Source organism: Garra rufa, chromosome 5 (assembly GCF_049309525.1).
Source record: "Garra rufa chromosome 5, GarRuf1.0, whole genome shotgun sequence".
NCBI lineage: Eukaryota > Metazoa > Chordata > Actinopteri > Cypriniformes > Cyprinidae > Garra > Garra rufa.
In genome coordinates, this window is record NC_133365.1 from 33,104,670 (window position 1) to 33,120,339 (window position 15,670).

At 34.0% G+C, this 15,670-nt stretch overlaps 2 protein-coding genes across 2 annotated transcripts; both read left to right on the forward strand.

Moving 5' to 3' along the window:
- Positions 1-66: 66 nt before the first annotated feature.
- Positions 67-2,527, forward strand: dpm2 (dolichyl-phosphate mannosyltransferase subunit 2, regulatory). The gene is made up of 4 exons (XM_073841056.1): positions 67-108; positions 635-724; positions 902-1,004; positions 1,912-2,527. Exons 1-4 carry the CDS (start codon positions 106-108, stop codon positions 1,965-1,967), a joined length of 252 nt encoding a protein of 83 aa, XP_073697157.1. The 5' UTR covers positions 67-105; the 3' UTR covers positions 1,968-2,527.
- A 2,331-nt stretch (positions 2,528-4,858) lies between these two features.
- pip5kl1 (phosphatidylinositol-4-phosphate 5-kinase-like 1) lies at positions 4,859-14,929 on the forward strand. The gene is made up of 10 exons (XM_073840966.1): positions 4,859-4,995; positions 5,719-5,913; positions 8,987-9,037; positions 9,201-9,355; positions 11,351-11,475; positions 11,635-11,669; positions 11,774-11,829; positions 12,104-12,216; positions 12,307-12,469; positions 13,949-14,929. The coding sequence occupies exons 1-10, from the start codon at positions 4,981-4,983 to the stop codon at positions 14,412-14,414; spliced, it is 1,374 nt and encodes a 457-aa protein (XP_073697067.1). The 5' UTR covers positions 4,859-4,980; the 3' UTR covers positions 14,415-14,929.
- The last annotated feature ends 741 nt before the right edge of the window (positions 14,930-15,670 follow it).

Consider the following 15,670-nt stretch of genomic DNA (forward strand, 5'->3'; position numbering starts at 1 on the left):
GAGATAAAAAAAAAACTACACTTCCCAGCACGACTTTCGTTGTTAGTCGGAAGTACATTTCAAAATCAAGACGTTCTGGTTGCATGCGGAAGTGACAAGTTCATAATGGTAAGATGTACTGAAATAGACGTATAAGTCTTATATTTTTTGTCGTTTGCTTGTCTATGTGTTAATATTACGTCTGTTTGTAGGTTGCTGCGTTGTTCCTAGCTGTTAACTGTCTAACTCTCTAGTTAATATGAGTGTTTAGCTACACAAGAGTTTCACGCTGTACAGTCCGTAACTGGACGACATAATCCACTAATACAAAAATAATTCTTATTTGTTCATTTTAATATTTTTATTTAATAGCATTTCTTTGTTCAGTGCTTTTATAACAACTAATGAATAATTTAACGGCCCTCAAAGATCCAGACATAAATACCCTTCATAAACAAACCATAAGTGTGAATTTTTGCCTTAAAACACATCAATTGTTTCTAAAAGTATAGAAGACATTAAAAAACATTAGTTCTTTAAAAATGTAACATTTATTTTATTTATATTAATATGTTTATTATTATATTGTTTGCATTTTATATTAAATGTAGTTTGCACTTTTATTTGAGTTAAATAATAAACAATTTATTTTCAGGCAACCGGAGCAGATCAAGCTGTTGGTTTTGGACTTGTTGGTTTTAGTCTGTTACTGTTTACGTATTACACCATTTGGGTCATAGTCCTGGTAAGTGTATACGTGTGTGTGTTTAGTGCTTAAACGTTAACATTTAAATTACAGAAATTTGTATTGCAGCTTTTTAAACTGATATTACATCCATAACATGCTTAGTTTCATATGCTGCTGAAAAAAAAATCCTGAAGTGATCAAACTCTGATGCAGATTCTTGTGCCCTTGTTCCAGCCTTTCGTAGACAGTGACCATGTGGTCCACAGCTATTTCCTTCCTCGAGAATATTCAGTCATACTTCCTGGGGTTGCAGCATTAATCCTCTTACTTTTTGTTGGTAAGTAAGCAGTCCGTCAGTCAACGTATAAATATTAGTCATATGTTACGTTTATTAATGTTATTAATTCTATCCAAACCACTTATGAACTGCTGAGACAATCACATCTTTTTAGAAACAGCAGAAGACACGCTTCTCCCCCAAACAGTTTATCACTTCATACCCTTAAACCGATCCACTTACACACACACACACACACACACACACACACACACACACACACACATAAAAAAAAGTTTCTTGTGAGCATTTCTCTAGCTTGCTTGCTAATCTAGTTGTCTCATAATCCTGGCATTTTGAATATTGATTACTCGCTTTTGCCTCATGTTCATAAGTCACTGTGGATAAAAGCATCTACTATATGCATAAACGTGACCCTGGACCACAAAGCCATTGATAAGTAGCATGGGTGCATTTGTAGCAATAGCCAAAACAAATTCTATGGGTCAAAATTATTGATTTTTCTTTTATGAAAAAAGTCATTAGGATACTAAGTAAAGATCATGTTCCATGAAGATATTTTGTAAATTTCCTACTGTAAATATATCAGAACTTGATTTTTGATTAGTAATATGCATTGCTAAGAACTTAATTTGAACAACTTTTGAATTTTAAACAGTTGTATCTCAGCCAAATATTGTCCTATCCTAACAAACCATACATCAATGGAAAGCTTTTAGGTAATGTATAAATCTCAGTTTCAAAAAATAGACCCTTATGACTGGTTTTGCCATCCAGGGTAATAAATGTAATATAATGCAAATGTAAATCCAACAATACATCCACATTATTTACAGTTTCAATGTGAAATTTAGAATTTTCTTGATTTCTTCTGCGCTTTTATTTTCTGTGGCTAGTTTAGTGATCAAATGTACCCTCATTGTGGGTTTTTTTTTTTTTTTTTCAGGCACCTTCATAGGAGTGGTAACATGGAAGAATCGAAAACCTAAGAAAAGCGATTAAGACTCTTCAGGCTGTTGTGATTCATCTGGTCACAAGAACGAACTGTGTTGATTTTACTCATGTACCGCTTCCTGTACCACGTGAAGATCAACTCCAAAGCTGCTTTTCTGGATTCCAGTCATTAGACAGGTGTTTAGGTGGTTCTTAAAACAAATAACAAAATAGATTCCATTAATAGCCAAAACATGTAGCTACACACTAGTCTTTTTGAGCTTTGTGCATCCAATGGCAACAACCTTGACTGAAGACCACACTACCAGTGACAGGTTCAGCTTTGGAGAATTCTTTCCGTAGTCAGGGAGATAAAGGCAAATAATACATTTCGGCATCTAAGAGAAAGGGCACATATATCTAAATGGAATATGGGATTTTTATTTTTGTGTAGTTATGCTTTAAGTTTAGGGGTTTCAGCTGTTCTTTTTTGTTGTAAATAGTTGTATTTATAAGCTGGAGTGCTTGCTTCTAGCAGCAAAATAATTCAGGACAGCAGTCTAAAAAGAATGAGAGAGAATATTCTGTAATAAAATAAACAATCCCACATTAAAATTCATTCATAGAAATGTGCTTAACTTTTTATCATATCTATATTACTGGTATATAACGGTATGTCTGTCTGTGTTTCTGTCTGTCTATGTATCTGTCTACAGTAGTAAACATTTGAAATGGATAAAAAAAATTTAAAAGATGTCCTAAGACAAAAATAACTTCGATGAAACAGTTTGATCCACTTCAAATGTTGACTACTATATTACAAAACTTCTTATACACTCTTAAAAGTTTAGGTTCCAAAGAAAGGTTTTTGCTGTGATGCCATACAAGAACTTTTTTTTTAGTGTATATACCTTTAGACCTTTCTTTTATGTCAAAATCAATAGGATATTAAGTAAAGATCATGTTTCATCAAGATATTTTGTAAATTTCCTACCATAAATTGATTAAAACTGCTAAGGACTTCAATATATAGATTTTTTTGGTGCCCTCAGATTTCAGGTTTTCAAATAGTTGTATCTCGGCAACTATCCTAACAACTCATACATCAATTGAAAGCTTATTTATTTAGTATTATATAGCTTTCATATGATCTATAAACCTCAATTTTAAAAAAATAATAAATTACCCTTATAACTGGTTTTGTGGTCCAGGGTCGTATATACAGTATTTGTGCAATGGAACATTTCCATGGATGTTAAAGGTTCTTTTATGGAACCACACTTTTATTTAAGAGTGCATATCATCATATCGATAGAAAATGTTATGTTACAGTGTATTTATAACACAACTATTGTGTTTATATACACTGCTGTTTGAGATGATGTTTGGATCAGTAAGATTTTTATTGTTTTCTTTTAAAATAAGTTTTATTATGCTCATTAAGGCTGTAAAAAAAAAGGTAATTTTGTTAAATATTATAGCAATTTAAAATAAGTTTTCTATTTTAATATGCTTTAAAATTGTATTTATTCCTGTGAATCAAAACTGAATTTTCAGCATCGCTGCTCCAGTTTTTCGTGGGGATCAGTAAGATTTTTGTTGTTTTTTAATGTATCTTATGCTCATCCAGGCTGTGTTTATTCGATCAAAAATACAGAAACAATATTGCAATTTCTAATACTGGTTTTCTAATTTCATACATTTTTTAAAAATATTCCTGTGAAACAGCACTGAATTTCCATCAGCCATTACTCCAATCTTTGTCACATGATCCTTCAAAAATCATTCTAATATGCTGATTTATTATCAGTGTTGGAAATAGTTGTGCTGCCTAATATGTGACCCTGGACCACAAAACCAGTCTTAAGTCGCTGGGGTATATTTGTAGCAATAGCCAAAAATACATAGTATGGGTCAAAATTATTGATTTTTCTTTTATGTCAAAAATCATTAGGCAATTAAGTAAAGATCATGTTCCATGAAGATTTTTTGTAAAATTCCTACTGTAAACCTATCCAAATGTAATTTTTGATTAGTAATATGCATTGCTAAGAACTTAATTTGGACAACTTTAAAGGTGATTTTCTCAGTATTTTGATTTTTTGCACCCTTAGATTTCAGATTTTCAAATAGATGTATCTCGGCCAAATATTGTCCTATCCTAACAAACCATACATCAATAGAAAGCTTATTTATTGAGCTTTCATGTGATGTATATATCTCATGTGATGTTTTTTCTCAAATTTAACCTTATGACTGGTTTTGTGGCCCAGGGTCACATATTTGTTGTTACCTGTGATACCTTTTTCAGGATTCTTTGATAAGTTCAAAATAGACATTTTGTGGTGAAATATACACTACTATTCAAAAGTTTGAGATCAGTACTTAAAGTGATTATTAGTTTTATCAGCAAGGATGTGTTTAATAAAAAATGATAGTCAAAATTTGTATTGTTAGAAAAGATTTCTATTTTGAATAAATGCTGTTTTTTATTTTTAATTCATCAAAGAAAAAAGTATCACAAGTTCAAATATATATATATATATATATATATATATATATATATATATATATATATATATATATATATATATATATATTAAGCAGTACAACAGTTGCAACACTGATTTTTCTGTATTTTGTATCGAATAAATACAGCCTTGATGAGCATAAGACGCTCCATTAAAAATCTTAATGATCTCAAACTTTTGAACGGCAGTGCATATAAATGATATGAATTGAGAGAGAGAATGTACTACGTGTAAAACATAAGTCAAAGGTTGTACATGTAAAATATCAGTCTATTATCAATACTTATAGTTTTGGTTGTTTTTGTCCGCATATTTAGCTATTGGTCGTTGTGGTCCGTGTTTTCCGTAACTAAGCACAGAGCGCCAGTGAATGTGTTTGTGGTGTATGATGGTGTGGGATGGGCCGCTGCAGTCGCGCTCGTTCTGATGAGAGACTCGAGCTGCTCATCCACACACTGGCCGTGTCATGTCACACGAGGACAGACAGAATGCGCTGATCTTCCCATCCACGACCTGACGGACGGACGAGGACATGTATTAGAGGACCCGCAATGAATCGCACTGAGGTACGTGCACAATATGTTTTTTTTTTATTAGACAGAAAGTCCTTGTTTCTGCTATTTTTGTCGAAATGAAGGTAAACTCAAGTTCCCCTGACAGTACGACTAATGTTAGCTCTTCCTGTTTTAATGTGTTAGTTTGTGTTCATACTGACCTTGTCTGATTCAGAATATTACAAAATATAGGCTACATTAGTTTGGCTTTCTCTTAAATCTGCAGTTCATATAGGGATCTGATGACAGAGGTATTTTTAAGTCCCAGTCTGCATTTAAAGAGGAGAAAGGCTGAAGACTGGTACTGAAAAATTGAATTGATCACTGAAAACAAACCTATGTCTGAATTGTCTTTAGCACTCAGTGTACAGTGCTGAAAAAATAATTTAGGTGCATGACACTTGGGAGGACAAACTAAATGTACACTGGCTGAACTGTGAGCCAAAATTGTTTGCGACTATGATTTCCTCATGTTGCAAACAACACACTGGTGTCTTAAAAGAGCAGTGCATTTATTGCTGCTGATGGCATGTCAGATTTGTGCTATGACCTGCTGCGAGTGCTCTGCTCTCCCATGATGGTGCATTTACTGCTAATCAAGGGTTACTAAAGGGATAGTTCACCTAAAAATGAAAATTTGATGTTAACCCTAACCTAACCCATGTCTCATATGTGGTTTCTACTAAAACTTTGTTGGTGTTCTATATATAAGTGCATGTCTGTTGTATGTTGTAGATGGAGATGTCAGGGCCCGGTGTGAGCCGACAAGGTCGCACAGTGAAGAGGAGACGGTGGGGAAGACTGAGGCAGCAATGGAAACTTCTGGGTCTGTTTGAGATCGACCAGCAGCATGAGTTTTACAGTCTCACCTGTATGATGAAGGAAGGGCTGTGTGCCGCTGTGCAAAACACCATTGACAACCCTTTACCTGTGAGTATACTCATGTTGATGAACCTATACCTCATCCAGTCCCTATTGAATATCACTTCTTCCATCTTAAGGGATAATTGCAATGAGAAAAGATTCAGTTAAAGCGGTTTGATTAGTTTGTGAACTCCTACACTCTTAAAAATAAATGTTCTTTATGGGGATCGATAGCTCCATTAAGAACCTCGAACGTCCATGGAACCTTTCAAATGCAGAAAAGGGTCTTAAAGATTTTTCAAATGTTCTTCAAAATGGTTCATTTAAGAACTGTTTACTGAAAGGATCTTTGGGGAACCAAAAATGGCTCTTCTATGGTATAATCGTAAAAACACCTCTTTGGAGCCTTTATTCTTAAGAGTGTAGGGAGAAGATAGTTATGATAGTTATGAGATATGCCATTAAAAAAGTAAAACACTGATGCCATTTCTTATATGTACATACGTATTTAAATTTATGTCTATTTACAAAGCTATTATGAAGTTTTACCAAGAAAATCTAGCCTTTTTTGTATTCTTTTTATATTGTTTCCCCCTCAAACTGGTCTGTTCAACACTAATATTAACTAGTGTTAACACTAGTCACACCACTTAAAATAATATCAACAAATCTGAAAAAGATTTATCAGAAGTCACAGATCATCGTAATCAAACAGGTTTGGAATTATGAAAACAAAACTGAAATCGAATCACAAGGAAATAAAAAGTTCAGTTCAGCTCACATTACATTTTTATTGTTGAAGTGCATATTGAAATAAAAGGTGAGAGAGACAATAGCTTTGGCATGATCAAAGACCTCCAAGGAGACAGGCATGTTCCATTTACCATTAATTAGTATGAGGGCACGCTCCATAGAGAGGACCATATTTAGTCCGATCTTTCCATGGAGACTGTGTGTTTGTGGCAGTGAAAGGGCAACATATTACAATGTTTAACTTGATTAGAGCTGTTTTTTATCCTAGTAATTTGCTCGAGTTACAGAGCAGAGGGTGTGGAAGAATAACCAAGTGTTTCGGTAACAAACACCATTGTACTGCATGCGTTGGGGAGGAGGGACAGAATTCAAACAATGCAAAAGTCCTCAGTGCATGGTAGCGCCATGAGAGAAGGCAGAAATGTTAAAGCAGAAATCAGTGGCTTTCTAAAAGCATGAAAAAGAGACAATGTCGTTTGCAGTTTGGTAAAGGACATTAGTAAAATAACCTTTAGTGTATTAAAATGGATTCTCTGAATGTGGTACTGTATGTGCATGAGTCATTTTTGCCACATACTGTAGGCTTGTCACATTAGTGATGTTTCATAGATTATTCATGTACCATTAGCAATTCTTTTCATAAATCAATTTTCTCATTGAGATGATAGAATATTGAAATCACAGTGAATGTGGCATTCACTGATGCCTTCAGCAAACTAGGACAAGACATGGACTCTCCCATTTGGCATCCCTGACTACATTTTTAGAATTGGAGTGTTCTGGTCTTGGATGCTATCAGTAAGATGTGGAAGCTGTGATGAAATAACTGTTTACTGTACATGTCGGGGAACTTCAGTAATTAATGAAATTGGTAAAATAAAATATAGTTTTTGTGAAAAAAAACAGCAGTAAGATAATCAATCTCCTGCTATTTTGTGAATATAGTAGGGCTGGGTTTTGACACAAATTTCACAATACAATTCACTATTTTGCGATTCGATTTAAGTCAAATTGGATTTTTATTTTCTCGCTTATTTTGGATATACATCAGGTAGAGTACATGGCAAATTTTCTTAAGGAAAAAAAATATATAGTTGAGGTCAAAAGTTTACACACAGTACACCTTGCAGAATCTGCAAAATCTACACAGTTTACCAAAGTAAGAGGGATCATACATAATGCAAGTTATTTTTTATTTAGTATAATAAGATATTTCACATAAAAAAAACGTTTACATATAGACCACAAGAGAAAATAATAGTTGAATTTATAAAAATGACCCCATTCAAAAGTTTACATACACTTGATTCTTAATACTGTGTTGATACTAGGGATGCACCGATCCGAATCCCCAAATACTCACTGATGCTTCAGAAGAAAAAAAAATGATGGATGGATGGGCCAGGGGGTGAAAACTTTTTGAATTTGAAGATCAGGGTAAATTTAACTTATTTTGTTTTCTAGGAAACATTTAAGTATCTTCTGTAGCTTCTGAAGGGGCAGTAGTAAATGAAAAAAAAAGTGATTTAGTCAAAATAAGAAATATGTACACATCTTCATTCTGTTCAAAAGTTTTCACCCCTTGGCTCGTAATGCATTGTTTTTTCCTTCTGGAGCATCAGTGAGCGTTTGAACTTTTTGTAATAGTTGCATATGAGTCCCTAAGTGTGCAAAGATGGATCTCAAAATCATACAGTCATTGTTGGAAAGGGTTTAAATACGGAAACAATGCTGGAAAACTAAAGAATTTGTGGAACCTGAAGGATTTTTCTGAAGAACAGCAGGCAGTATAACTGTTCAGGACAGACAAGAGAGTCATGAACAACTACGACAAAAATTTAAAATCTGAGTTTTATATCATAAGTAACAAATAACAAAGCTTATTTCAATTTATTGTATGGGAAACATGCTACAATGTACCATTCATTAAAACATGCTAGACTAATTGATTCTTGGGTTTTAAGAATCAATATTGTTTTAGAAAAATAAAAATCAATTAAAATAAGAAAAAAAATCTAAATCAAAACTTGATTTCTATTGCTATTTTCAGTTAGCCACACAAACTTGTCTATGAAGCAAACACATCCCCTGATTATTAACTACTCAACCTATTTTGTAGTGTGGTTGTTGCACTCATGGTCATGTGCTTGTTCACTAACAAACACACACATAGATGATGTTGCAGACTCCTGATTCTATTGAATCCAGTCCTGCTTATGCAGCAGTATGATGCATGAATGTGCTGCCTGTTGTCTAGGGGCCAAAGCTCTTTTGCAACTATCTCTCTCACACACTTAAACAACAAAAAGAAAAACATTACCTGCAAAGCATATAATCAACTATGAGTACTTTTCATTATTGATCAAATATTTTGTGTTTTTTTTAGGATGAGCTGTCTGAGGATGACTATAGTCTTGAGGTTACTCAAATCCACAAGGTATGTTAAGGGAAAAAACAAATGCTGCTTACTATAACTTTAGCTTTTTTGCTGTACCGTGATGTAATGACTAAGCAATTGTTAAGGAAGTGCTTGTTATGTTTGATTCATATGTAAGATATTTCGACTAAATCTCTTCTGTTGTGTTTGTGACTGTGTGAAGGACTTCAGGATGGAGACGTACGCTGGGCCGGTGTTTGCCAGTCTGCGGCGCTCTCTGGGGATGACGGAGAAGGAATATCAGCACTCTCTCTCTTCCGAAGGCAGCTACCTGCAATTCATCAGCAATTCCAAGAGCAAAGCAGACTTCTTCCTAACGTGAGTCAGCACGAATGCTTCACATGCAGGAGCATATGCACTAGGCACAGTATAAGGAGGAGGAAACAGACCACTCTTAAAAAAAAGAGAGAAATCACTTCAATATGGTGTGTATAAAAAGGAGCGTACTGCAGTTTAAAGAGATTTTTGCACCATATTATTTGTTTAATATATATTTTTATTCAGCAAGGATGGATTAAATTGATCAGAAAGGATAGTGAATACTTTTGTACATTGTTGCCAAAACTATTTTGGGCTTTTTATCAAAGAATCTAAAGAAAAAGTATCATGGTTTCCACGGAAATATTAAGCAACACAACTGTTTTCAACATAAAATATTTCTTAAGCAGGAAATCAGCATATTAGAATCATTTCTGAAGGATCATGTGACACTGAAGACTAATGGCTAATTCAGCTTGCCCTACAGAAATTCATTACATTTTGAAATATATTAAGATAGAAAACATTTTTTTTTAAATTATGAAAATATTTCACAGTCTTCACTTATTTCTGATCATATAAATGCCTTGGTGAGATAATTATTTAAAAGCTTAAAAATATCTCACTGACCAAACTTTGGAACAGTATAGTAGTATATGGGCCATTTTACAGAATTGGTGCAAACTGATGTCCCACAGCAACAACAACAACAACAACAAACATTTAAAAAGCATTTAAGTATTTAAAGATGTTTACTAAGATCCTTCTATTATCTTTTGAAACCCACAATAATATTTAACATAGCAGTAAGCTTAATATATATAAAGTCATTATTTATTAGGTACTTTCAATTGGGAGGTGGCTGCCCCGAACCCTAACCCCTAAATTTAAACTTAAGAAAAGGGTGTTGAAATAATTTTTCAATTTTTTTCCATTGTTCACATTAAATAATGAAGTATATATATATATATATATTTTTTTTTTTTTAAATTAAATTATGAACGTTTATGTAAAAAAATGTCCTGCATTTTTCATGTCCCCACCGAAACCATGTTTGTTTTAGTCCATTGGCTGACACTGATTTTAACTACACCCCTAAATTTATGATCAGGAAATATTCATGTGTCTCTCTCTCTCTCTCTTAAATGTGGTAAATGAGGTAAAATGAGGTTAATGTGTGTAACTTTAAGAAATGTCACTACCAAACACCTTTTTTCTACAATTAAGCACACTTTTTTGGGAGTTATTCCATAACATTTAGTTTTTATATGTGTAACACTGTTCGGACCATGTACTGTAACCATGTACTGACTAAAATTGTCACCATCGAAACAGTCACAATGGAAACATTGTTTCAGTAGTGACAAAAGGGAACAAATAATCCTTTATTTGAGGGAAATAAACAAAATTTTAGTACAGTTCTGCAATTTTTTTGTATTTTAGTATCTTTTAGTAGTGTTTTAGTATGCAAGTTAAAATTCTGTAATGTTATGTGGTTGCTACCAAAGCATTACTGTCAGTACCAAAAATGTGCAGTCACTACCGAAACATGGGATTCATTTTATTTGTCAAACACAAATTTGTATGATCAACTTTTTGTTGATCTTTTTGTTGAAAATGAATTCAAAATGCAACAAATCTCATAAATTACAATTGAAATATTTAGATTTACCTTTAAAATAAAATAATAAAATAGCAAAAATATGTTTACAATGTAGATGGAAGCAAAATCTTAATAGGTCAATATAACCTTTCAAATTAAATTATATATCACTGTGTTTTGGTAGTGACAAATTTGTGGAGAGGACAAATATTCCACAACTTTATAAAAATATAAGATGAGAACAGCACAATTACTAGAAATGTGTAGCTTGCATATTATAAAATTTCCATACATAAAAGTTTTTTGGAAAAAGACTTTTTTTGTAAGATGTTTCCAACTATAGCCCATATATCAGATACTGTACATATCTGTAAGTAAACTTTATAATACCAATATGTTTGTTTGATATGAAACCAAATGTCCTTTAACATATTTCTCTGTCCTCTGTTTAGTAATGACAAGCGGTTTTTCTTAAAGACACAGAGTAAAAGAGAAGTGCGATTTCTCTTGTCTAACTTGAGAATCTACATGGAACATCTGGAGAAGTATCCACACTCTCTACTCGTCAAATTTTTAGGTGAGAACCAGGAGTCTATTAAATTAACATTACTTTTTCGACAAATATTTTCTTATCCATCAATTTGAAGATGAAATTCATGATGATTTACACAAGAAGCCTTAAAACCATGAATGCTTATCTCTATTGCATCCAATGTCATGCTTTATTCATGGGCAGGTGTTCACAGGATCAAAATTGCACATCAGAGGATGGTAGTTATGTCATTTAACATCTTCAATTTCTTGTTAAAATTTTTCTTTTATGAACCCTAAAGATATAGTACATGTCATAAAACTCTACTGTTTTTTGTGTGCAGAAGTACTTTATTGTGATGCAAAGTGTCTTTTACCCTGATGACAGAATCACGGCAAGGTAAGACTCACTGCATGTTATAAATGGAAACGGTAAAGTGTTATCGATTTGTCCATTATCAATCATATAAATATTTAATGTTTCTCATCTCGCCTTCACATATGTGAGAGTACACCTCAGAAGATGTCATCTTGACAGCCTTGCAATTATTGGTCATTAAATTGCTTTGCCTTTTAGCTGTTACTTTTGGCTTGTGCTAATGGTAAGAATAATGATCCTTCTCAATTACTCTTCCCCCTAGTTTTACATTCACCCTTTTCTCTCAATGTTCAAGGTATGATATAAAAGGCTGTGAGGTGAGCCGGTGGACGGACCCGGCCCCTGAAGGCAGTCAGATCATTGTTGTCTTGAAGGATCTTAATTTTGAAGGACAATACATTCAGTTAGGTAAGCTCAGTTCTTTGTAGGTGAATGAGGATATTTAGACTTCATCTGCAACACTATGTTCAGTTCTATGGCTCCTTGTTTGTATGACAGATCAGCAGCGTCCTTGGCTCGTGCGTCAGGTGGAAATTGACACTGCCTTTCTGCAGACGCTCAATGTGTTGGACTACAGCTTCCTGCTGGCCCATCAGCCCCTGCACCATGATGAACTCAGCCAGAGTCACTCTTTCGCAACACTCATCATGCGCGCCAAAAAGTGAGAAAACGTTTAGTATATCATGCATATAGCCATCCACAAACAATCATAGACACTTACAAAGATGTTTTAATAAAGGTCTGCTTGTGTACACTGTGGTATTAAGATAAAAATAACCTGAAATCTCCACAAAAGTACATCGTTTCTTGTTATTACTTAAGGGAAGTTAGTGTTATTATGTTTCATTCAATTTCATAAATGACCGCAAACAGCCGAGGTGTGAGCACTTCTTAAAACACTTCACATGGTTATTTATATTGAATGGAAACTTTCTTAAAGGAGATGCCAGTATTATATTGTCCTAAAAAGTGTTTTCCTACTATTTCTTCTCCAAACGGCCATTGGCAGGCAGGCATGTAGCTATCATATCTAGCTTCAATGTCATTTTCAAAGTAATGTCTCAAAGAAATAACAAAGACTAAACGACTTAGCTATAATAATAACCATGCGTGTCCTTGCTACCACCATTCCATTATTTATTGAACGTCATCTCATATACTGCATTTATCCATCATTTAAATTAAAGGTTCACCCAAAAAGTGTTGAAAATCTGTTTCATTTTTACGTATTCTCATGTCTTTTAAAACCTGTATGACTTTATTTTTTTCAGAAGTAGAATGTCCAAGCTGCTCTTTTCAATATGTCAGGCTTTTCAGTGAACAAAAAAAAGCCTTGAGTATTGGCTAATTTAAAAGGCATAGTTCACCTAAAAAATGAAAAATCATTAATTACTCACCCTCATGTCATTCCAAACCTGCAAGACCGGCAATCTTGGGAACACAAATTAAGATATTTTTGATAAAATCCAAGAGCCTTCTGATCTTCCATAGACAGCCACACATCTGATACATTCAAAGCCCAGAAAGGTAGTAAGGACATCGTTAAAATAATGGTTCAACCATAACTATGAAGCTATGAGAATACTTTTTGTGCACAAAGAAAACAAAAATAACAACTTTATTCAACAATTTCTTCACATGTTCACAAGAGTAACACAACAGATGCGTGTTGGGCTGCTGATGCAGGATTTCATCAAAAATATATTAATTTGTGTTCCGAAAGTTAACGAAGGACAGGTTTGGAACGACATGAGGGTAAGTAATTAATGACAAAGTTTTAATTTTGGGGTGAACTATTCCATCAAAGTGCTTTTTTAGAGACCGACAGTTTTTGGTCCCCATCCACTTTTACTGTGTGGAGAAGAGCGGCATGAACATTCTGCAAAGCATCTCTTTTTGTGTTCCAATGTCATGAGTTTGGAAGGACATGGGGGTTAGTAAATGATGTATGATTAAAAAAAAAAGTTTGGGTGAACTATAGCTTTAACAGCACGGAAAGTTCAGGTGAAATAATCTGCTGCAGAAAAACAGAGCTTCAACCCAGAAACCAGCAACAGCCACACATTTTTATCGCACAGTAATCATTTAGTTTGTTAATATTCTTTGTTCTGTTCTATGTTCCTCTCTGACTGGCTGTTAGGTCAGTAAATCCATCATCCAGTCCCACACATGCCACTTCGCCAACTGTTCCCGGGGTGGTGGCAGAGGAAGATTCCACACTCCTCTCCTCAGAATTAAATTGTGCTTCAACACAGTGTCACATCACAGAAATGCACAGTGGAAATGGTGGAACGGACATCGTAAGTCCTGAGGAAGACCAAATTGAGCAGACCAGTAGGGTAGGAGCAGAGTCAGCCGATCTACAAACGTTTCAAGCCCAGAACCGAAGACTCCTGCCCAACTTTAAGAACCCACTTCATGTCATTGATGGACCAGAGCAGCGTTACTTCATTGGGATAATTGACATCTTCACTGTTTATGGTTTCAAAAAGAGGCTTGAGCATCTGTGGAAAAGACTGAGACACCCACGACAAACATTCTCCACAGTTAGTCCTCCTGCTTACTGTCTCCGGCTGTGCCAGTGGGTTCAGGACCATACCAAATAAAATAAAAGCACTTGGATGATGGATAGACACACTGTGTATAGGCCTGACTTTTACATACCTGATTATGTAAACACAGTGGAAAGGATCTGAATGTCCATTTGAAGGCGTTTGATCGTGTTTTATAGATTTTTGTTTGAAGACAATGCTAATGCAAGTGTTTGTTGGAACACTGTAGTTCATGAAAAATGCAAAAGTTAAAGTTATATTAATTTAAAATTGTTACAAATGTGAATAAGAGCAAAGGAGAGAGTAATGTTTGATTTAAGCATGTTTTAAAAAGATAAATGAATTATGTAATATTGGTTACATATATGCCATTCATTGAAAATTACATTGTTACCATTTGATTACTAGCTGCCCAGACAGAAAGGCTTTTGAGACTTATAACTTATCAACAAAAACACTTCCTTCCTGTCGTCTGTCACATCAGAAACTGTTGTGTGAAACTACAAGTGGGCATTCAAATGTTATTTTGAAATATTTGTGCAGTATAATAAAAAGAATGTTTAATAGTATCTTTTCTTCTGTAATGATTTAGATAAATAATTTTTTTCAGGCCTCAAACGGATTTTGTATTGTGCCATTTATAATTTAGCTATAAATATTGCTGGAGCTGGAATTTTTGAGCACATTTTATTAAAATTAATAATAATGTAGGGAAGCCAGGGAAAATACATTGTAATTCATGAGAGGGAAGATTTTTTGCATATATATTATATTTATTTTATAGAAAGCCATGCAATGAGCACTTTAAACCTATAGGTTGCAGGGTTGGTATAGAAATATTTTAAAAAATAATTTTCTCCAAAGTACTCCAAAACAGTAAATATTTGTACTATTTAAAATAACTGTTTTCTATTTGAATATATTTTAAAATGTAATTTATTGTGACCAAAGCTACATTTTCATCATATACAGTACATTCCAAAAGTTTGGACACACCTTCTCATTCAAAGAGTTTTCTTTATCTTCATGACTGTGAACATTGTAGATTCACACCGAAGGCATCAAAAGTATGAATTAACAGATGTGGAATTATATACATAACAAAAAAGTGTGAAACAACTGAAAATATGTCATATTCTAGGTTCTTCAAAGTAGCCACCTTTTGCTTTGATTACTGCTTTGCACACTCTTGGCATTCTCTTGATGAGCTTCAAGAGGTAGTCACCTGAAATGGTTTTCACTTCACACTCACAGGTGTGCCCTGTCAGGTTTAATAAGTGGGATTTCTTGCCTTATAAATGGGGTTGGGA